This window comes from Nansenia antarctica, assembly GCF_963989245.1.
Source record: "Nansenia antarctica genome assembly, chromosome: 3".
NCBI lineage: Eukaryota > Metazoa > Chordata > Actinopteri > Argentiniformes > Microstomatidae > Nansenia > Nansenia antarctica.
This window is the reverse complement of record NC_137688.1, coordinates 61,225,076-61,249,232: the sequence shown is the minus strand read 5'-3', so window position 1 is coordinate 61,249,232 and position 24,157 is coordinate 61,225,076. Positions and strand designations below refer to the sequence as shown.

At 40.8% G+C, this 24,157-nt stretch overlaps 1 protein-coding gene across 1 annotated transcript in view; it reads left to right on the top strand.

The window, feature by feature from the left end:
• mthfd1a (methylenetetrahydrofolate dehydrogenase (NADP+ dependent) 1a, methenyltetrahydrofolate cyclohydrolase, formyltetrahydrofolate synthetase) overlaps positions 1 to 23,318 on the top strand; it is a 33,841-nt gene extending 10,523 nt beyond the window's left edge. Inside the window, exons 9-28 of the mRNA XM_080525046.1 lie at positions 1 to 85; positions 747 to 874; positions 1,922 to 2,019; positions 3,142 to 3,315; positions 3,632 to 3,768; positions 4,379 to 4,425; positions 5,807 to 5,914; positions 6,233 to 6,307; positions 6,466 to 6,558; positions 6,904 to 7,044; positions 7,769 to 7,837; positions 8,557 to 8,668; positions 9,605 to 9,744; positions 11,376 to 11,417; positions 13,132 to 13,232; positions 13,804 to 13,981; positions 15,678 to 15,785; positions 16,363 to 16,515; positions 19,029 to 19,115; positions 21,080 to 23,318. The exon at positions 1 to 85 is cut by the window's left edge and continues 27 nt beyond it. Of these exons, the coding sequence (XP_080381172.1) occupies positions 1 to 85; positions 747 to 874; positions 1,922 to 2,019; positions 3,142 to 3,315; positions 3,632 to 3,768; positions 4,379 to 4,425; positions 5,807 to 5,914; positions 6,233 to 6,307; positions 6,466 to 6,558; positions 6,904 to 7,044; positions 7,769 to 7,837; positions 8,557 to 8,668; positions 9,605 to 9,744; positions 11,376 to 11,417; positions 13,132 to 13,232; positions 13,804 to 13,981; positions 15,678 to 15,785; positions 16,363 to 16,515; positions 19,029 to 19,100 (2,061 nt within the window). The 3' untranslated portion in view covers positions 19,101 to 19,115; positions 21,080 to 23,318. The remainder of the gene's footprint in view (positions 86 to 746; positions 875 to 1,921; positions 2,020 to 3,141; positions 3,316 to 3,631; positions 3,769 to 4,378; positions 4,426 to 5,806; positions 5,915 to 6,232; positions 6,308 to 6,465; positions 6,559 to 6,903; positions 7,045 to 7,768; positions 7,838 to 8,556; positions 8,669 to 9,604; positions 9,745 to 11,375; positions 11,418 to 13,131; positions 13,233 to 13,803; positions 13,982 to 15,677; positions 15,786 to 16,362; positions 16,516 to 19,028; positions 19,116 to 21,079) is intronic.
• Positions 23,319 to 24,157: the final 839 nt, after the last annotated feature.

Here is a 24,157-nt window from a genome sequence, read left to right as displayed (position 1 = left end):
GGTGCAGGGAAGGCGGAGATGGTGAAGGGAGAGTGGGTGAAGGCCGGGGCTGTGGTCATTGACTGTGGCATCAACCACATCCCAGGTATCTATAACAGGCTCCTTCTGTTTTACCTATATATCTGTTTTACCTGTATATCTGTGCATTTCTGGCATTTTTTCGCCTTTATCAAAAGCAACTTACAACAAATACATTGAGACTATTAGAACACAGTAGAGAGAGTGCCTGTCTGTTTTTTCTTTTTGTTACTTGTCTTGCAAAATTAAGTTTAAGTTTGCAAAAGCATTATTGTACTTTTTTAGAGTAAACATTTTAAACTGTATTCTTCCATAAAACAGAAATAAATGGTAAATGGACTGCACTTATATAGCGCCTTTATAACGGCCTTTATAACGGCCTTTATAACGGCCTCTCATTCACCCATTCACACACACATTCACACACCAATGACGGCAAGCTACCATGTAAGGCGCTGGCCCACACACTGGGAGCAATTTGGGGTTCAGTGTCTTGCCCAAACACACTTCGACATATGGCCAGCCGGGGCTCAAACCGCCGATCTGCCAACCTTGCGATCATTAGACGGCGGCTCTACCTCCTGCGCCACAGCCGCAGTGTTGCCGCAGTTGGCAATTGCCGAAATTGGCAACTACACACACTTACAGTATACGCCAATACAACAGGAAACTACTTCTTGACCCCTATGAGCTGCCTGACCTTTGACCTGTTATTGTGACCCCTACAGATGAGAGCAAGCCCAGTGGGAAGCGAGTGGTGGGGGACGTTCACTATTCCTCTGCCAAGGAGAAGGCAGGGTTCATCACCCCTGTGCCCGGGGGGGTGGGGCCTATGACTGTTGCCATGCTTATGGAGGTATGCTGCCAATGGGCATACAGTTCAGCATATAGGCCTATAGATAGACAGATAGACAGATAGACAGACAGACAGACAGACAGATCTGTAGATAGATACATATATCTGTAGATACATAGATCTGTAGATAGATACTGTAGATCTGTAGATAGATACATAGATCTGTAGATAGATACATAGATCTGTAGATAGATACATAGATCTGTAGATACATAGATCTGTAGATACATAGATCTGTAGATAGATACATAGATCTGTAGATAGATACATAGATCTGTAGATAGATACTGTAGATCTGTAGATAGATACTGTAGATCTGTAGATAGATACTGTAGATCTGTAGATAGATACTTTATTGTCCTCTGGGAGTCTAATTTGGTTCACAGCCCATTTTACAGATAGACAAGAAATACTACGATCCAGCTTTAGTTTATTCTACAATAATGTTGTTTTGTCACCACAGAATGTCAAATCTTCTCTGAGGTTGTATTGGCTTGATTTACTGTATGTGCATTCAATTTGTAGTGCAGTTTTCACTGACAACAACAACCTCACCTATTCTAAGGTCATCACGTTGGTCTTTTGCATTTGAATAGTTAACCAAGTGTATGCAAATGATTTGTCCAAGAGAAATGTGATCTTTGAAATTGTCCAACTGATCATTGTGAGCCTTGGGGGACCTTTCTAATATACTACAACACCTTTATTTGCCTCTGGGTTAACGATACTAAATCAACAAAAAAATAACAGATGGGGCTTTCTCTTATTTGCTCATAATGTTGACCATCTCCCCAGTGAGTACTTTGGGCATATAATTATAAGTGTGCAGGCCCTGTATTGGCATTGTTGTAATTAAGCCTCAGAACTTTCATTAAAATAGAGGCTGTGGTTAAACACTCACATTTCAATTTATTGCCTTAGAGAGGCTTGTATCAACAAGGGAGACCTTTTCATGTTCTCTCATTTAGGTGTAATGATTCTGCCTAAAGTATGACTTTGCAATGATCAGTGTTCTATATTAAGATGTCTATACTTTGTCATTACTAGAACACCGTCCAAAGTGCCAAGCGGTTTCTCAAGACTTATCAACCGGGAAAATGGAACATCTCTTATGCCACACTGAAGCCCCAGAAACCTCAACCCAGGTATGGACTTGAGGAAGATCATTTTTCGAATACTCCTGGCCCAGGTCCTGGGCCTGCTTGGGCCTGTTTGGAGTGCCAGATCAGCGGGATTCACCATTTTGAGGCTATTCCATTTTCTCCATTGTACCAGGCAAACTCAATCAAGCACAGAGTATTAAACAAGTATTAAAAATGATCTGAACACATGATACACCTTTTCATTCTATACCTAAGGATTAATTCACATCAGTGACGTGTGGTGAGGTCAATGGTTGGGGGGGTACTGACTAATATCAGAGCCAAATTAACACACATACCAACAGCAATTTTACCATAGCCTTTATATTTCCTTTACGTTTACCACAAGGACCACTTAGATCTTCATACTCTACTATACTACTCTACCAAAACAACAGCCATGACCTGGTTTGTAAAACCACAGCAAAAACTGAGTCCGTTCTACGAAGCACAAAAACACATCTTGCTCCCAGTGAGCGGGCCAGCCCCTTGCATGGCAGCTTGCACCGTTGGTGGTTGAATGTGTGAATGTGAATGTGTGTGTGAATGGGTGAATGAGAGGCCGTTGTAAAGCGCTTTGGAGCAGCTTTGGAGCAGCAAAAAAGGCGCTATATAAGTGCAGTCCATTTACCATTTACCATTACATCTGTTTATATGTGTGTGTTATAAATATTGTCTATTTGTCTCTCCCTGTATTTGCAGTGGAGCTGTGCAAATTTGGAGATTATACAAAGAGATTGGAATCATACATAAATTACATTTATAACACAAATCAGTGGGAAAATATCTTAATATTTATTTAATTTAATTATTTTATTGTTTTACATGAATTTTTCATTAGAGTAAGATTGGGGAGGCTCTGCCTCCCTTGCCTCCCCTAACCGCACTTCCCTGATTCCCATGGATTACAAAAGGTGACCTTGTACTTGTTTCAAACTGAAAAGAGGTACAGCAAGTGCATTTCTAGTCAAGCAATCAATCAGTCAGTCAGTAGATTAGTCAATAAAAAACAACCTCCTATCATAAACTTGTCATAGCTGACCACTAGGAGAAAAGCACAATCTGAAATATCTTAGACAACAAATAGGTCAAACATGGGTTAACTTTTTCAGTAACCTTTTTCAGCAATCCCGCAATCGCACACTCCTGCACACCAAAGACGATTGGCCGGCTGGCCAAGGAGGTTGGCCTGTTCTCGGATGAGGTGGAGCCCCATGGGACAACCAGAGGCAAAATCTGCCTTGATGTCATGAACCGGCTTAAGGATCAGCCTGATGGGAAATACGTGGTGGTCACAGGGTAAGGTCCCTAATTCAAAACATCTTACCAAAACCAAATACATTTGAAAGTGTTTTCAGGATGTGGCTGGGATTTGGATTTGTGTCATGAGACTCCAAAGACCTGGGGCCTCATTTATAAAGCTTGGCGTAGAACTGGCGTAAAAACGCTTGCGTACGTAGACATTGACACAAACGTGGGGTTCAATTGGTCACTCTGGGATGTTCACTGTCTTCAGAATCCACGAGCTGGCATATGGATCAGTGGGTGCACCTTGCACCCCAAATGGTACTACAGTGTATCTAATGGAAAAAGGCCCTTGACCTTGTGTTTGCAGAATCACCCCCACGTCACTGGGTGAAGGGAAGACTACCACCACCTTGGGGCTGGCACAGGCCTTAGGGGCACACCTTCATGTCAACTCCTTCGCCTGTGTGCGCCAACCCACTCAGGGCTCCAACTTTGGTATCAAAGGTAATGTTAAGTATTTAACTGTTTTATTTGTTTTATTTTGAATATACTTTTGAATATATTTTCTCATTTAAAAAGTGCTTTGCTTTTTGAGTATATTTCTTATCAGTCCACCATTTATTGTACATTTTTATGCACACATAATTATCTTTTGGGACTATACTTGTGACTGATGAGAAATGTTCCTCTTGTGATTTGTGATTAAAGTATTACTGTTAGATTACAAATACTGTTCAGGTTTTCTCATTGAAACCTTTTTGTCATTTCCAATGGATAAATGAAAAAAACTGAGATTCCCTTTGATTTCAGACAAAAGTTACTTTAATAATAAAGTTAAGGCTAATAAAATTAAGCCTTTATTTATCTGGGTTAGTCTCATTGAGATTAAATCTATGTTTGTAAGAAAAAATAAGTAAAAATAAAAATGATATCAGTCATTAAGATGTCCCAGAACCTGGTCCTTGATTTAAGACGATATCAGATGTTGGAAGTCTTGTCAAAGAACAGGCTTAATCTGTGTCTGGGAAACCACCTCTAGACTAGAGAACAATTGCTCAATGCTCAAATGCTTAATGCATTGTCAAATGTTATTTTGTTTATCATAACCATATAGGTGGTGGTGTTGGAGGAGGTTATTCCCAAGTCCTTCCTATGGAAGAGGTACCACACATTCTCACATTCCTCTTCTCCTTTAGATAAATGTATTGTTTATGGTTATATTAAAGCCACAGTCTTGGTGGAATCCTAACTCGATCTGCAAGTCTTGAAATGTGCCTGATGAATCTAGTTACATGCACAGACAGTGGCGTAACTACCACATACAGTGGGGAAAATAAGTATTTCACCCCCTGCTGATTTTGTGAGTTTACCCCCTTACAAAGAAATGGACAGTCTATAATTGTAATGGTAGGTTCATTTTAACAGTGAGAGACCGAATATAAAGATAAAGATATAAAGATATAAAGAAAATCACATTCAATCACATGAATTTTAAAAAAAATATTTGTGTTTTATTGAGTAAAATTTGTATGTCACCCCCTAGCAAAACATGACTCAGTACTTGGTGGAGAAACATTTACATTTACATTGTTGGCATTTAGCAGACACCTTATTCCAATGCGACTTACAATCAATAGAAACCCTTGTTGGCAGGCACAGCGTGACAGCGGTCAGACATTTCTTGTAGTTGGTCACCAAGTTTGCGAAGATCCCAGGAGGGATAGTTAGATTACTTGGGAACATTGGACTGTGGGACCATCGGGCTGTGGGAACATAGACACGCTCCTGCTGATACTGCCTGATGAAACGCTTGCATATCATTTTGATTAACAGGTGACAGAATAAACAGTGTGGCTGACTGGGAAACTGCTGTCCGAGAGTTTAATTACACAACGCAAAGAGAAGTCTGTTACATAAACTAGGCATAGATTGCGCAAAAAGTCGCAGAAAATCGCACGCTCCCTCGGGCCCACTCTGGCCTTCGTGCATTAGGGGCCCAGTGCAGACTCTCGTTACGCCACTGTTAACAGATCTTGGGTTAAGATTCCATCCTCTGAACAGAGAAACAGCAAATTGGGTGCCCCACCTCTGGGGGTAGTAGTGTTGTTTACCCTGAGCGGTGGATCAGTCTATTCGCTAGTTTCACCTGTCACTGATTGCGCCTTTAATGCCCTATTATTGCCCTATCGTGACGTTAGAATTATTAAGGTTCTATCTAAATTTTTGTCAAAATTGAGTTTTTTACATAATCTGATACATTAGGTGTTTATTAATGCCTGTGTGGTGTTATTTTTAAAATGTTGAAATGTTTTGGTTAGTAATTAATGAAATACAAAGGTTCCATCTCACAAAACATAATGGAATGTAAAAACTTTGACACTCAATATCTCTGAACTACCCTAAACGGAGATAGAACCTTATAAAGAGTTGTGTTGTTTACCCTGAGTGGTGGGTCAGTCTATTCACTAGTTTCACCTGTCGCTGATTGCGCCTTTAATGGGTTATGTCCTGTTATTGTCCTATTCATCATTACTATTTCTAGGTCAGTTTCCATCTCACCAGTGACACACAAGCTGTCACTGCAGCCAGTAGCCTGGTAGTGGACACCATCGCTGCACGCTTGCTCGCAGAATCTACTCAGTCAGATAAGGTAAGAAAACACAATGTTGGATAACTTCATTTGCTGTCTTTTTTTCAGCTATGATTAGATTAGCTAGATTATATGGTAACAATTGGTGGTTTTGGTACTACGGGAAAATGAATGTTAACTACATGGTATATACTGTAGGTTATTATTAAGTACAATGTAGAAGGTAAACGTTGGACTATAAATTATAAAAATGGGTGGGGTGAGTATTTTTGCATTGCTCTTGCATTGGCTATATGAGGAATAGTTTTGAATAAAGCTGAAAGAAAAGGATTCATTGTTGAGTAATTTAGTAGCCTATGTGTTTGTGCCCATACACAGGCCCTATTCGATTGGTTGGTGCCATTGAAGGATGGCCACAGAAGCTTCACTCAATCCCAGAAAAATAGGCTCAAGGCAAGCTGAAGAACTTTCCTTTACTGCTGTGTTAATGGAGAACATTGTTTTAGAGCTCATGCTGCAGGTTATGAAGAACATCAAGAACATCTTTTTAAATGTTTTCTGTTAATGTTAATGTTGTGTAATTCGTGTTCTTCTTTGTGAATTCTTTGCAGAGACTGGGAATAGAAAAGTCTGACCCTTTGACTCTGAATGTGGAAGAAGTAATCCGATTTGTTCGATTGGATATCGACCCACAGTCGAAGATGGTATGTCAAAGGGTTCATTCATGAACACTTATTACGTTTTACATCTCTGATTCAACAGACATGACAGTTAATGGGCCATTTGTTATGCAAACAGGTCCCTTGAAACTTAAGGTTCAACTTGACTGGATATCAATCTTATGACAAATAACCATGCACCAGATTTACTTAACTAAAACGAAGCCTCACAATTGGCTGTGTCTTTCTCCCAGAAAGGCGCTTAGGGGCAAATCCTAACTTGAGATCTGTGAATTTGTGTAAAACTTGGCCTGCCTGCCGCCTTTAATGAATACAGTCAGTTTGACCACGACCGTCGTTGCTCCCCACTCTGCCCCCCACCCCCCCCAGGAGCATCCGAGTGAGGCAGTGGCAAGTGAGATGATGGCCATCTTGGCCCTCAGTACCAGCCTGCAGGACATGAGGCAACGCCTTGCCAGGATGGTGGTGGCCACGACCCGCAAGGGCAACTCTGTTACCATAGAAGACATGGTGAGTGAGTGAGTGATTGTGTGTGTGTGTGTGTGTGTGTGTGTGTGTGTGTTTGTGTGTTTGTGAGAGAGAAAGAGAGAGAGAGTATTTCCAAACTGAGATACACATACTAATGACGTTATATTCAATCACACACTTATGTGCCGATGCATACGTGTCCACTTCTAATGTGCATCCATTTGTGGTGTGTAGGAGAGCGAGCATTATAGCATATCAGACCTGAGTGATTTCAATAACATGTATTATACAACAGTTAGTTCCGACCAAGTAATTTGATTGGACAAGAGGCATTCCATGAGTGCTGATATACAGTATAACAGCACTGGGACTTTTAACTATGTGTCACTATGTATCACTCCGAAATGACCGTTAATACAAAGTAGCTAGCCTGCAGATGTTTGTGTTCAGGTTACTAGGCAACAGTCCAGTTGCGGAACTATTTTTTGTTGACGGAGCCAAAATAAATGATTAAATAAACAAACAAATCATAATCTGTTGTCACTTATTATTGTTAACTAATAAATTGCGCTGTAGAACTGTTGTATAAAAGCAATATCACACTCGAGGTCGTGCTGTTATACTGAATATCAGCACAACTGTGATTGTCTTCGGTACTCGGCCTGCGGGCTCGTACCTACGACCGAATCACAGCCGTGCTGATATTCAGTATAACACAATCCCTCTCGTGTGATATTGCTTAAATCTTCTTGTGTTTTCTCCACAGGGCATCAGTGGAGTCTTGGCGACATTGATGAGAGAAGCTGTGAAGCCCAGTCTGATGCAAACTACAGAGGTGAGACATGTGCATATCCTCAGGCTATTCTAAGAGGGCTGACATTAAGATGGTTAGACACAAGGGACACTGTACAAAAGTCTGTAAAAATGTCCTGAGACATCTTCTGCCCCTCAGCACTGCGTCTCCCTTGCCCCCCTTGTACTGTTTCTCTGTTTCTCCAGTGTAAAAAAAAATAAAAAAAATAATAGGTTTAGAAGAAGGTGATAGGAGAAGGTTTTTCCTTCTATCAATCAAGCCTGAGCTGGATTACTTTTCCTGCTACGACTGGTGGATTGATGATTCACTTGCTTAGTATTCAAATGTATTGATTGTAAGTCGCTTTGGAATAAGGCGTCTGCTAAATGCCCTCCCCCAAAAAAGAATAAAACAAAATAAAAAAGAGGGAGGATAGAGAAGGGAAAGTTGATAGAGTCGACTGTAGAACGATATCCAAACAAACACATTTAAGGGTCAAAGGGTCAGTGTGTAAATGTTGTTGTTTTGTTGAGTTTTTATTATTGCATTCTTTATGGATAACTGCCGTTTATGTTTTAATTCCTTGCTAAAAGGACATCTAATGTGGTTATCCAAATTAAACCATGTATATTTCTGGATGACACTAAAGAGCTTACCTCTCTTTTTGTTGTTTCCAGTTGTCTTTTACAGTACATTTCTTTTTTGAATCGCCTCATCTCTCTCTCTCTCCTTTCATTCTCTCTCTCTCTTTCTCTCTCTAGGGAACACCAGTGTTTGTTCACACCAGTCCATTGTCAGATATTGCTCATGGGAACTCGTCCATCCTGGCTGACCAGATAGCCTTGAAGCTGGTGGGCCCAGAGGGGTTTGTGGGTAAGTGGTGCTTTTCACATCTAACTACCTGTGGCATACACGGTATAATACACTGGATACAACTCTGACCGTGGGTCAAAATAGCTATTTTTGTATTTCAATTATTTTCAAACACACTTTCCAAAAAAGTTAGAATAGAATAGAAAAGTGTCATGTAAAAATAGGGTATTTGTGTATTGGAGTGTATTTGGAAATACTTCAAGAAAGTATTGAAACAATTTTAAAATATATCTCTTTATATATATTTGTAAGAGATTTTCAAAGGAGGATTTGAAGTATTTGAAGTATTTGAAAATAGTCTTCTAAACACTCAGTTGCGTCATTGACATTTTAAATAACAACCAAGACAAGGTTCATTGGACATTTACATTTTGCCAAGGTTTTGCAGCCCACATTTATCATTCATCCATCATTATTTAGGAAACGTTGCAGGTACACATTAAAACACAGCCCAGCCAGCTTTTAGTTTGTCTCTCAGGTTGCCTGAAATAATTTGTGGAAACTATTTCACAGACCAATGAACGATTTCTAAAACAGAGTGGGGAAAACATGATGGACAGAGACTAGTAACAGATTACATATTGTGTTTTTTGCTGTATTATTTTGTTTATTTTGCAATGCCCTCGTGAGAGAAAAGAGTTGGAGAAAACAAATCATTTTGTTGAGACGGAAGATTTCGTGAAAGTAAATATTGTGCCTCTAGCCGTTCTAAAAGAAATAGCAAAGAGAAATTTAGAGCAAAGTTTTGTTTATGTTTTATGAATGAAATAGATTGATATGCTTAAATGTCACAAATGCTTATAAATGCTTATAAATGCCAAAATGTTTTTGTCTCTCATTTCCTGAACCCTCAACATGCGCATTCACGCATACACACACACACACACACACACACACACACACACACACACACACACATATACGCTCACCTCTAAGTCACCGAAGCAGGAGGAGGAGCAGACATGGGCATGGAGAAGTTCTTTGACATCAAGTGTCGCTCCTCTGGCCTGCGCCCTGATGTGGTGGTGATGGTTGCAACAGTCCGTACCCTCAAGATGCACGGGGCTGGACCGACGGTGAGACACCACCAGGGGGAGTGCTAGGGGAGGGAGGGATGTGGTATCAAGAGTGTAAAGGTGCATATCAATAGTCTATGGAAGCCATCTCCACTGGTCTCTTTCATATAGTTATTTTTTTGGAGGACTCAACCTTTGAATGCAATATAAGGGATAACAGGCGTTGCACTGGAGATATAAACTGTGAAAAGAGGCTACGAGAGGCTGAGGGTGGTGGAGGTAGAAATTGGAGGATGCATGTATTGTAATGCTTGGAATGGAATAAGGAATGGTATCAATCACACATGTTACCATTCCATACATTACAATGTGAGACCACCCTCCGAATTCAACCTCCGGCAGCCTCCACAGGGCTACTCCTTTCCTAATCCCACACTGATTTGAGAGGACTGGACTGGTGAAAAGAGAGCCCACACCTAATTCACCATCCACGCGGTGGAAGCCCCACGTCACGGCTCCTCCCACCATATTGATTTCACACACACAAAGAGAAGGATGCGAGGAAAGGACGCCTAATCTAGACTATTGAGATGTACCCTGAAAGACCTGGATGATTGAGAGAGATATGGGGTGTGTCCCAATAGCCTTTCCTACCTCTGAACCTCACCCTCTCTTCTCGCTTCCTTCTCAAAACGCACTGGAGGAGAATATGGAAGGAGAGGAACCTTGGATCTTCTCCTTCTATGGGTTTTGAGGAGGAGGTGAGGAGAAAGGATGCAAGGAATAGGGGAAAGACTATTGTGACGCACTCTCTCTAGTAGCTTCTAGCACATGGCTGTCAACTCTCTAAATCAATCAGATTCTCACCTCACGCTGTCAGAGACCAGGCCATGTATCGGTGCTCACACTCGGGGGATTTCATTAGGCATCAATTATTTACTGACTGACTCACCTCATCGGTCATCACGCATGACTTCCAAGCCAAAGGCACACAACGTTGCTTCTCGTCACTGATTCAGGGTCCGATTTTGTATTCCTCTTAATGATTGAAGTGTATAGTAAATATATATACAGTAAAACGTCTCATAAGCTTACCACAACTGCTTAACAACCTGATCGTTGTTATGATCAGAGTGTAGAGAACCCAAGCGCAGGACACAGAGTCAGGACACATACAGTGCCTTCAGAAAGTATTCAGACCCCTTCACTTTTTCCACATTTTGTTGTGTTACAGATTCAATTTAAAATGGATTACATTTTTTAAATGTACATTCAATCCACACACAATACCCCAGAATGACAAAGTGAAAACATGATTTTTGAAATGTCAATAAATGTATTAAAATGTAATTACAGAAATACCTCATGTACATAAGTATTCAGACCTTTTGCCATAACACTCTTAAAATGAGCTAAAATGTCATCAACACATCATTCAGTAAGTTGAATTGAGTCCATGTTAATGCAGGATAATAGTATTAATAGCCTCTTAAATTGGGTTGGAGAGAGGAGAGAGAGAGAGAGAGAGAGAGAGAGAGAGAGAGAGAGAGAGAGAGAGCGAGAGAGAGAGAGAGAGAGAGAGAGAGAGAGAGAGAGATCCCAGACCGATCTCTGCGACTGTCAGAAACAGAGGCCCTGCACACTAAAGACAATGTTTCAAATGGTGTTCCTCCTGCCTATCTCTCCTACAGGTCACCAGAGGTTCAGCCATGCCAACGGAATACTCACAAGAGGTAATCTCCCTCAAGCCCATGCTCCCCTTCCCTCTCCCTCTCTCCCTCTCCCTCTCCCCCTCCCCCTCCCCCTCCCCCTCCCCCTCCCCCTCCCCCTCCCCCTCCCCCCCCTCCCCCTCTCCCTCTCCCTCTCCCTCTCCCCCTCCCCCTCCCCCTCCCCCTCCCCCTCCCCCTCCCCCCCCTCCCCCTCCCCCTCCCCCTCCCCCTCTCCCTCCCCCTCTCCCTCCCCCTCCCCCTCCCCCTCCCCCTCCCCGCTCACCTGCAGCAGGTGACTGAAGATCAGCCCTGCTCCTCTCCAAAATGATATAAGGGATTGATTTTTTCACTCTTTGGAGAGTTTTTGATATTGTCTGTAGGGTTAGTAACTATAGCTACTTACTTTTAATGAGAATTGTGGAGTAGGAATGTTGTCATCTGGGATTCCAGAATTCCATCTGATTCAGTGAGATTATGGATATTGTGGAGGAGTTTGAAATTTGCTTTCCCTTGATTTCTTTCCTGTGGTTGAGAGCCATGTTGACTACATTTCGTGAGCTTAGAATTATAAGGTTCTATCTCCGTTTAGGGTAGTTCAGAGATATTGAGCGTCGACGTTTTTACATTCCATTATGTTTTGTGAGATGGAACCTTTGTATTTTATGAATTACTAGCTCAAAAATGTCAACATTTAAAAAATAAATGCACAGGCATTAATAAACACCTAATGGTTCAGATTATGTAAAAAACTCAATTTTGACAACAATTTAGATAGAACCTTATAATTCTAACGTCACGATTTGCTGTCACAATGCATTCCTACAGAAAGAGTTGGAGTATGGCGTAGTGACCAATTTCTAGTAATGATATCTAGTGTGTGATATATAATGTATCTAGTAGGATCAAAGTGTTGCATGGCTGTCGTGGGATAACCAAAAGTCTAATGATGATAATAGTGATGATTCAGCAGACAATTCTGTTGTTAAGTCGTGACGTGTTTCCGGGTCCAACGTTGTCTGAGGCGCTGTCTTCGAAATGCCTCAGTAATAATAATAATTCATTATATTTATATAGCGCTTTTCCGAGGCTCAAATACCCTGACAATATGGGGGAAACGGGAAAGTGCTGTGTCCCTTGTTGTATGAATAGATCCGAGTCTAAAAAACGATTGAACTGTCATTCTACCGCTGTAGTACACTGGTACTCTGGTGCGGGGAATTTCTGGTTTGGACCTGGAAATTGCTAAACGTCACGTTTGACGTCAGACTTAACAACCGGATACAATCAGTACGTTCTAACTACAAACTTTAAAGGAGAGATGTTGGAATTGGGTGTGCACAGGTTTGCGCTGCCTTGACTAAACGGGGGTACAAATTCTCCTACAGGCATTACATAATACTGTATTGTCTCACAATATTTGTAGTTGAGGTATGAGGTGTTTTTTTGTTAACATTTAGTGTTGAGGGAAGGGAAATATGTTTGCCGTTGTAAATGATGTTTTGTGTTGAAATATTTGAGTTTGAAATGGTGAAATGTATCGTGGTAGAGGGTAGATGTTTAAGTGTTCATTGTTTCGATCATGTTTAATGCTTAGGTTGTCATTACTGTTGAAATGTTGCGACAAAGCTAACCTAGTAGTATTGAATGACTGATATGTTTAGTGTTTATATGTTGATGTTGTTCAATGTCATCACAAAAATGGCCACTAATTGTGCCTTGGTCCAACGCTTCTCTGCAGGACCTGAAGTTATTGGAGAGTGGCTGCACCCACTTGAGGAGACAGGTAGAGAACGCCAGGGTGTTTGGCTTGCCTGTGGTCGTAGCAGTCAACACCTTCAGGTAAATGGTTATCTTCTTTACTGAGTGCAAATCTCAAATAAGGTGTACTTGATTTCCTGCATAATGAGAGCACTCCATCAGCCCATTTTATCTGTAAACTGCATGGTAATGAAAACGTTGTATCTTTCAGCAATCCAATACTTACTATACATTTTTCATAATTAGGTTTTAATCCAAAGAGACTAGAGAGACTAGCCAGAGAGTCTTTTCTGGCTACAGTTTCTTTGTATACTTATACTTTTCACTATGCCCTTGCTTGTCTAGGCACCACACAATAAGACAATTTGATTGATTGATTGATTTGTATAAGTGAATTGGTACCAGTAGTAGTCTGTTCTTATGCTGCATTCAAGTGCTCCTCCGAAAAAGGAAACCGACATTTTCGACTTTAATTGCTTTATTAAGATGATACCTACGGTTCCATGAAAGTCAGAATCAGTCAATGAGGAGCACTATGCAGCATAGTGTCTATGTTCTATGCTAAATCAATGTGTAAAGTAAGGCCTCTTGGGAAGCAGTTGAAGACACCTTTTTTACATTAGTTATGTTGCATCTTGTCTTTTGAATACAGCTCAGACACGGATGCAGAGCTGGAGCTGGTTTGTAACCAGGCTGAACTAGCCGGGGCTGTCGAGGTGGTGCGATGCTCACACTGGGCTGAAGGGGGCGCTGGAGCAGTGGCACTGGGTCAAGCTGTTCAGAGGGCAGCTGAAACTCCTCACCAGCTGAACTTCCTGTACGACCTGGAGGTAAATAACTCTGACAATCCACTGTCAATGGGGTATTTCCCAGTAGTCTTTCCTCTATTCCCCGCCTCCTCTCCCCTCGCGGTCTTCTCAAAAAGCATTGGAGTAGAATATCTAAGGGGAGGAACCTTTGATTTTCTCTTTCTACTGTACTCGCTTTGAGACAGAAGCGAGGAAATACAATGTGAGGAATAGAGGAGAGAAGATTGGAGGTCTATTCATTTCATCAGCTATAATATCCATCACTTTCTACTTAGGAAAAACATGTGATGAAAATGATGCTCCTCATCGATCACATGACATATTTTGTTAGCTTTTAGCTACAAAGTGAAGGTGAAACATCAAATAATTGATGAAATGTATACCACATAAACTGCCCTCATATCTATATTATACTACATATCATGTTTGGTACCCAATTTACCTCCAACAACATCCAACTGTACTATAGAGTTGCAACATCCAACTCTATAGTACAGATCTTTTTATAATTGCACTGTAAAGGACTACATACTTGCAGAAATGATACTGAAAGCAGCAACATTATATTTAATATATGTCATTTAGCTGTCAAAGCAACTTAGATTGCAATGAGTGCATGCATTTCAGTATATATGGTCCCAGCGGGAAACAAACCCACAACCTAAGCGTTGTTAGCTCTACCAACTGAGCCACATGGGATCAAATATTTCAACTTACCTTCCTATTTAGACACACACACACTCTGTTGAAAAATCATTATCATGTTTTATATCACTATATCACATGCTTCTGGTCTGGTCTGACACTTGTACTCTGCAATCTTATCTAATCTTAACTTCACATTAAGCCAATTCGGTTGTTAAGTCTGACGTCAAACGTGACGTTTAGCAATTTCCGGGTCCAAACCAGAAATTCCCTGCACCAGAGTACCAGTGTACTACAGCGGTAGAATGACAGTTCAATAGTTTTTTAGACTCGGATCTATTCATACAACAAGGGACACAGCACTTTCCCATTTTCCCCATATTGTCAGGGTCTTTGAGCCTCGGAAAAGCGCTATATAAATATAATGAATTATTATTATTACTGAGGCATTTCGAAGAGAGCGCCTCAGCCAACTTTGGACCAGGAAACACGTCACGACTTAACAACCGAATAGTCTTAACAAATCCAATTAGCCCCCCCCAGTTTAGACCTGTTTCATTATCGTTCCTGTTCCTCTAATGAATTATTTTGTTGAATTATTCAGAGAGAGAAGACATCTTCTGTGGCACTCTGGCATTTAGCCTTTAATTGGCATGCATCAAAACTCCCATCTTGTTGTTCATCTTGTCAATGGTATTATCTTTGGTTCAATCACTTCCAGCCTTGTTGTTCATCTTGTCAATGGTATTATCTTTGGTTCAATCACTTCCAGCCTTGTTGTTCATCTTGTCAATGGTATTATCTTTGGTTCAATCACCTCCAGCCTTACTGCAATTACTGTACAGGTCTGGTTGCAAATCGTATAGCATTAACATGTATCCCCACCTTAATGATTACTGTTTGACTGGAATGTAAATGTTAAGCAAGCAAAACATAATTTTGCTATCTAATTCCAGGTATACGTAGCTCAGTATTGATAGTTAATTATTGTAATGACTGTTAGCATACTTTTGGTGTCTTTAGGTATGTATTGGCTCCACTCTTTGTGTGAAAATGTCGACTGTGCTTTCAGATGCCCATCGTTGACAAAATCAGATCAATTGCCAAGGCAATGTATGGAGCGGACAATGTAGAGCTTCTTCCAGAGGCCCAACAGAAGGTGGCGCTCTACACGAAACAAGTGAGCAAAAAAGCAGAGATACTGGCCTTGTGTAATACAAAATGGGATTTGCTTTCTTTCCTATACAATTATTTCTGTCTTTAATTATTATTGATTTTGTATAAGATAAAACTTTTGCAAATGGATATATAGCGTTTTGGAATTCTTCGTATAATACACAGAACAGCCATTTGACTATCAGCAATTGCAGACAGTGAAGGCCAGGACCAGCAATTTAGGGCCTGAACAAATTTGGTGATTCAAAATTAATTGAGATAAGAGTCATGCCCTCTATAATGATTCAAGACTTATATGAATCATTAACACACCAATCGTGAGCTTAGAATTATAAGGTTCTATCTCCGTTTAGGGTAGTTCAGAGATAATGAGTGTCAAAGTTTTTACATTCCATTATGTTTTGTGAGATGGAACCTTTGTATTTTATGAATTACTAACTTTTTTTTATTTTTTAAATAACACCACACAGGCATTACTAAACACCTAATGTATCAGATTATGTAAAAAACTCAATTTTGACAAAAATGGAGATAGAACCGTATAATTCTAACGTCACGCAATCAATCAATCTTTATCCTAGGGCTTGGCCAATCTGCCAATCTGTGTGGCAAAGACCACCCTGTCCCTGTCACACGACCCGGAGAGGAAGGGGGTGCCCACCGGCTTCACTCTGCCCATCCAGGACATCCGAGCAAGTGTGGGCGCTGGGTTCCTCTCCCCCTTGGTGGGCACAGTGAGTACTGGGCACTAGCATCTCTCTAGCATCTCTCTAGAATCTCTCTAGCATCTCTCTTGCATCTCTCTAGCATCTTGTCTACAATGCCAATGTATTAGTGAGTATTCATTCAACAGGAACTGCAACATTTATATTTTACAGTAGCATTATCCGTTTTTGGGGGGTATGTACTATGTAATTACTTAGTATAGGAATGAATACTATCAGTTTTTCATTTCAATTATTTATATATATATATATATATATATATATATACATATTAGCAGTGGCGGGCGGTGCATTTCACACCTAGGCCTTCAGTGATGTCCTACCTGAATTATTCCACCTCTCAATACCATCATTATGACACGCCATGGCTCTAGAAACTATACATTTAGACAGAAACGCAGTATAACCGGGCATTGCTGTGATGTTCATATCTGATATAGGGGTATACCCCTTTAAGAGCGCACGGAAGTTAGGTAGCATATCGAAGCACGGAGAGTAGAACGGAATAAAGAGATCACAAGTTTGTTTTACTACCACACAAGTGTCATCCCTTTCAACAATATTACAATATATACAATATTACAATATATAGCACCCCGGGAAGGGATTAAAAGATCGCATTGAAGCCCCACTTACTCACACAGCTGAGCCAGTGCACCTCACCACACCACACACATATCTACGAACCCCAGGGTCGCTCCGTATATCTACATCTCTTGCAGAAAAAAATTAATGCTTTGTACTCACCAAAACAACTGATTATTTGAACACAAAATCCATCCTCCTTTCTTTCCTCAAGAAGACTTCAATGTCTCTGTTGTACAGTTTATCAGTTCCACCAATAAGTCTTTTTCTACATGGATAGCGTCGCTAACGTCGCGGTTGGCCGTTCTCTTCTGATTTATGTCTAGCTTTTCTTAGAAGGTTCTTCTTTGTTGTTATAATATCTGCCACCACATCTACCTCTTCTCCTCCTTCAGCCATTGTGGCTGCTTGTAGAACAACAGTTTACATCTACACAAATTAGCGAGATCAAGTTCAGTCTGCTAGCTCTGCCTCTCAATAGTTCGTATCCAATCAAAAGACGTGCAGCACCTGATCAGGTGCTGATCAGGTGCTCCGCCATCCAGCAGGCGCTGTCGTCGGATTTGCTTGGAACTCGAGATCTGACCACGGTACGCCACAGCTCTTTTCTCGCTCACTTTAAATTACAATCTGTACTCGCGCCACTGTTGAATCTGCAGGCGGGCAGATTTCTTGGTACCCTGGCAACACATTATGGCTGAAAATGAAATTCTATGATTGGATAAAAGCTCTAACAGCCCTCCAAATGGCTGGAAGCAGCGCAACCAAGAGGAAAGCTATGAAATTAAGAGAATAGACTAGGGAATAATTGAATACATATTTGTGGAAAAAATATATCAAAATTAAATTTATATTCTGATGATGTTTAGGCCAGCAGAGAAGGCCTTGCTGGCCCTGACGGCCCACCACTGCATATTAGCAACTATAATCAAACAGTGTTTGTTAAGTAGTAAGAAGTATTTCAGTGTAAAATTATAGTTTTATATTATAGTCCAGTTTGGATGAAGGCACATGTCAATATGATTAAAAAGCACAAACACAAATATATCCCAAGGACTCTAAACAGAAGACTTTAACTGAGGAAGCAAATGTCTCAAATCCTTGATTCTAATAGGTCGTCATCAGGGACGTAGGAAGTATTTTTGCGAATGGGTGCTACCTAAAATGTTGTGAAGGGTGTGAGTGCCCCCCTTTCTACCGAGAGACATTTTTGCATATCACCTCTTAAACAAGCAATTCATCAAGATTTTTGATTAGAGAATAATGTAGTGGTTAGTCCCCAGATGTGTTTTCTGGTGACTTTTGATGGGAGAATAACATAGTGGTTAGTGTGAATGAAAAGCTTAGAATCCATCAGCAGTCACTCCATTTAACTTTAGTAGCCTAGATGACGCACAGACTTGCACATGTAGTCACACACACCATCATAAGAACACAAGATATGTATAAATAAAAATAATACGATAAAAGACACCCGCTGACAGGAGGGATGTTGGGTGGTGATGATGCACAAAGACAGAGTGGCACAAAGTTTTAACAAGAATCGTTAGGTTGAGCCGGGGGGGTTGTGAATATGTATGTGTAGCTGTAGGGGGATCTGTCAGTTTGTGTCAGGGTGTGCTCAGTTAATCTGTCCGTCTGCCTATGGTGTGTGTATGTGTGTACCTTGTAGTGTGTAATGTGTGTTGCACATTATTCTTAGTCCCATTACCATTCACACACACACACACGCACGCGCACACACACACACGCACACACGCACGCACACACACACACACACACACACACACACACACACACACACACACACACACAGACACACACGTGTCTGCCATAGCAACCAAAACTAGAGATAAAAAAAAGATTAATCATATTGCAACCTGCTGCCCTCCAGATAATAATATTTACCATTTCTCTGTCCATCCACCTTTTATTAGACCGGCACACCAGCCCTAGCATCACCCTACTCTTGTTTCCATGACAATGACCTCTGCACAGACCACCTATAGGACCAGTGGCCTCAGGTGAGTACATATGGCTGATATAATACCACTACTACCACTCTGAATGTTGATGGGAATATTTATTTTGAATTGTTCGCTTTATTAAACAATTTTTAAAACAAAACACACATTATAAAAAAACATACATGTACAGCACCAGTTCTTCCTTCAAGCAACCTCTAGGGCAGCGGTCCCCAACCTTTTTTGCGCCACGGACCGGTTTCATGTGAGACAATAATTGTCTCAGACCGGCCTTCAATGTGTGGAGGATAAATATGACGAAATAAAATTATACGCCCGGCATAAAAACGAATATAAAGTGCATTAAAAATACAACTCACCATTACGCTGTGCAAGCCCTGAGCATGTATATTCTTAGCGGTAGGCAGGATCAACTCTTCACCAATAGTGAATGGTTTCTTAGCCTTGGCAATGCGGTTAGCCACTAAAAATGATGCTCTCAGTGCACTCACATTTGTTGATGTGGTGGCCATCAGTAATTGTTTCTGTCCTTCTTGTTCACGTTATGCAGGGTGCTTGGTCTCCATGTGCCGAGGCAGTTTTGACTCATTTGGCTTCATTGCCTCATTTGCTAGCCTGTCGCCACATATTATGCAGAGCGGGCTTGGCGCGTGAAAATCACCTGTAGCGATAAACCCTCGCTTAAGTAGGGCTTCTGATATTGTCTTTTAAATGCAGCTTTCTTTCTCTTGGAACTCGTAGGCTCTTCTTCTTCTGTCTCCTCATTGGGCCTTTTCCCCTTTCCAAAGAAGCTCTCCAAAGACGAGCGTCTTGACATGTCGTGACGTTAGAATTATAAGGTTCTATCTCCATTTTTGGTCAAAATTTAGTTTTTTACCAAATCTGATCCATTAGGTGTTTATTAATTCCTGTGTGGTGTTATTTTTAAAATGTTGAAATGTTTTAGTTAGTAATTCATAAAATACAAAGGTTCCATCTCACAAAACATAATGGAATGTAAAAACTTTGACGCTCAATATCTCTGAACTGCCCTAAATGGAGACCTTATAATTCTAAGCTCACGATGTGTCAAGAGGCACAGACGGATGTAATGTATCTGGTCATTTTCCAAAATAAACACAAAAATGGTGATCTAACCCTAAAGATTATGATTTCTTTCATTCTTTCTGTGCGGTACCAAATGACCCACGGACCGGTACTGGTCCGTGGCCCGGTGGTTGGGCACCGGTGCTCTATGCTAAAATAATAATTAGCTTACTGGAGGTGCGTGATGGGCCCTTGCTTAGGGGCCCATAATAAACATAGAGGATATTACACAATTAGGTCCAGGACTTATTGCCATTGTGGTCCGTAAAGACAGGTTGTCTTGGATTCAGTAAACGCTGAATCAAATCATAATTTACTTTGCTTACAATGAAACAAAGAATTGAAGCCTTCAGCTGTTGTTAGTTATTTCGTCATATTTTACATTTGAATGGTAACGTTTTATTGATCTTTGTCTTTGTGTGGCAAGTCAATTACAATGTTCGAGGACCATATGGCCACTGTTAAAAACAAACATGGGGTGTAGCCGTCAAATCCAATTTTGTTTGAAAGGCTGTGTGGGGAAAAAAGCTTTTTAATTAGCATTTTACTGCTTATTGCATTGGTTTTTCAGTGTGTACCTTTTACGCCCCCTCCCCTCTCTCTCTCTCTCTCTCTCTCTCTCTCTCTCTCTCTCTCTCTCTCTCTCTCTCTCTCTCTCTCTCTCTCTCTCTCTCTCTCTCTCTCTCCTCTCTCTCTCCCTCTCTCTCCCTCTCTCTCTCCCTCTCTCTCCCTCCCTTCTCATTCCTTCCCTCTTTCCAATCAACTCCATTTAATACACCCCGTACTTACATTTCTATCCTCTTTCTCCACCTCTCATGCCCTTTCCTCTTTCCACCCCTTTCTTTTTCACGTTCTTCCATCCCTCTGTTTGCTTTACCTCCTCTTTTTGTCTCCCTTTTTCCCCTGTCCCTGTTCAGAACAGAGTTGAACCCAATTAACCCCTTGAGCTCTGGCAGAGTGACAACGGCGACAGCTGGCACCAATGCTTCCCAGCCCTTCCACAACACAGCACAGTGATCACACCATTGAAACCGCAATGGAAGCTCTACTCCACCAAGGGAAGACGACTCTGGCCCTTGAGACTGGCAGTGGGTGCAGATTTACAGTTAAATCTACCCCAGCACTAACACAAATAACTCAACCAAACACGATTGACTAACCATCAAGCGATTTGAACACAATGAATGAAATGTGGTTAACAAACAAAGCGGTTTTTATTTTTTATTTTTTTATTATTATCATTGTTATTGGCGATTGAGACCAAGACTGGTTGAGTCAGGTGTGTTAGAGGAGGTTGGAACCAAACCCTGCACAGTCTGAGGGTCTTTAGGATTGAAGAACCCTCTCCACAGTCCAACCTGACAGTTCAACAGCTATGCTTCTCTAAAGCTGTAATCTAACCACAGCTTCTCTATCCATGTGGACCAAGAAAGACTCAAAGAAAAAAGGTCCGAAGGGAAGAGAGAAATACTCTTCTTCTCGCATTCTCCTAGTCCCCTTAATGGACCATGTTCATGGGCTGCCATCTTTTTTTTCCTCAAGCCTCTACCCAGAAAGCTCACCAGCGCCTGCCTTCCCTGAAAACTCTCCATCCTCAGCTGCTTCTGCGAATTAGCCAGCCTGCCCATCAGCAATTAGTGAGGAACAGGAGTGTGAACAGTCAGAAAGGGAAGTGTGTGTGTGTGTGTGTGTGTGTGTGTGTGTGTGTGTGTGTGTGTGTGTGTGTGTGTGTGTGTGTGTGTGTGATCTGTGAGTGTGTGTCTGCAAGTGTGAGTGTGCGCACATTCACACTCTGGAGTGTATATTGATATAATGTAATGCTTTATTGGAACCACTATTCTATTTTCCACGGCAGCAATACGATTCTGCCAAATGTCATTATGTTGAGCTATTGGGCCATCAGTTGTAACCTAGTTAAGGCCTGAACTGAGCTTCCAAAATGAAAATGCCAAATTACCTTGGCTAATTTCCCAGGAAGAGTTTATTGACCTTGAACCAGTTTAATTAAACACAAACAAGCTAGTACTGTGGCCAGGGGGGTATTCCATCAATGTCACTAAAGGATGATGCAGGCTTATTTTTGGCTGAAGTTTTTTTTTGTATTTAAACATGTCAGCCATGTTCATGAATAAGCCTAGATCTTAAACGTTTTTGCTTTTCTAATGGGATTGTCTAGCAGGATAGTGATCGGATCACATTTCTGTCATTTAAGAGTAGATTACCTTCCGGTATAAAAACCCTGGAGATTAATGACCTAAAACAACATTTTAAGTGAGAAGTTATGGCTTGTCCAAAGGCGCAAAAGACACTGGAAACACTATGTTTAGTGTTTATGTACACATCATTGATTTGATCCCAGTGGTGAACATGTTGTTTGAAGTACAGTAGACCAAGATACAGCACTATAGCAGGTGTCAAAGCTGTGTGCTGGCAAACCTTGTTAGTGCATAGGTGAAGTTATGATTCGTGGCGCTCTTTTTGAATCATATCACCATAACTTCTCACTAAAATCATAGTTTTTGGTCATTAATACAATATAAGCTTTGAATTAACAAGCCTAAGCTTTGAATTAACAACCCTATGTCATAAGGGTTATACTTGGGCCAGCAGGTTGTTTTCATCACCTTTTAAGCAGAAACATGTCTGAAGCTGGGAAACCAGGTAAGGTCATAATATTATGAGCACAGAATTATATTTGAACATTTTTACAATAATAACGTAAGACATGTTGTATAAACTGTATATCTGAGCCTCATGTAATGAGGTAATGAGTCATTGGCTGTGTTACAATACTTCACTGGCATCCTTTACTGTCTCCTTTTTCCTCCTCATAGACAAATCAAAGGGCATTAACCGGACACGTTTTTACAGCATTGCTCTTACTGTATCGGGTCCTTTCAGATCAATAGTCATGAAGGGAAGGAAAGAGCTATGAAAAGGAACCCAATGATTGAGAAAACCAGCAGATACTTTTTGTCATACTATACTATGAATTCTGTATACGTATCTTCATTGAATATCACTAAACGGCTACACACCTTTTGATATTTCTGTAGGCTTTCTTGGCTATTATATTTTTATTTTATTCTGTAAACACCATTTAGCCTCAATGTTAATGCAAGAATTAAGACTTGAATTAAAGCTGTTCCAGAGACATTGTTTGTTGTTAAATGTATCACTTAACTGCATGAATATTTCATTAATTGTTGTATTCACTTAGCAGCATCATTATATTCAAACAATACACTACACCTAATTAGGTTTCCCACTATGCAGTAATTCTGGAAATGAAGAGGGTTTGAGAGCACAATTGCAACCAGCCTTTAGAACAATTTATTTATTATAAGTGTAGAATAAAAAAAAGCCACATTGTGAAATGATTGATCATAACTTAAAGGTCATATGAAAAACTCACTTTTTCAATGCTTGTGCACATACATTTGTATCTGATGGGCCTATTAACACACAAACTGCAAAATAAAACAACCAAGTACTTTTTTTTGTGGGCTGCCTATTTCAGAAAACATGCGATTCAACAAGTAATTCAGATTTGCCTCTCCATCCTACCTAAAGTGGGGTCTTATTAGAATTATACCGCCCCCCATCTGAGTATCTCCGCCCACTGCTTTTTTCCCCATTCTTTTTTGAGCATTTCACCAAAATGTAAAGCTTATGAAGCAAGAAATCTGACAGACGTTGAAACCGTACCAAACTGGAGCGGGGCGTGGGGAGCAGTAGCTCGTTTGCATTTAAAGCTACAGACACAGAAACAGCTCGTCAGGAATAGGACTGAAACAGAGGGTATGCTAATTTGAATGGTATTTTCAAGACATGTTTTGAGGTCTCACCCCCAGAGACCTATATTAACTTGCGACTTTGTCGCACCGCCGAATTCGATTCCATTGTTTTGAATGCATCTCAATGAGACAATGCACACAGCGTGTGATGCGATATTGTCGCATGACAACATTCGATTCTCCATTCACATTCATTAG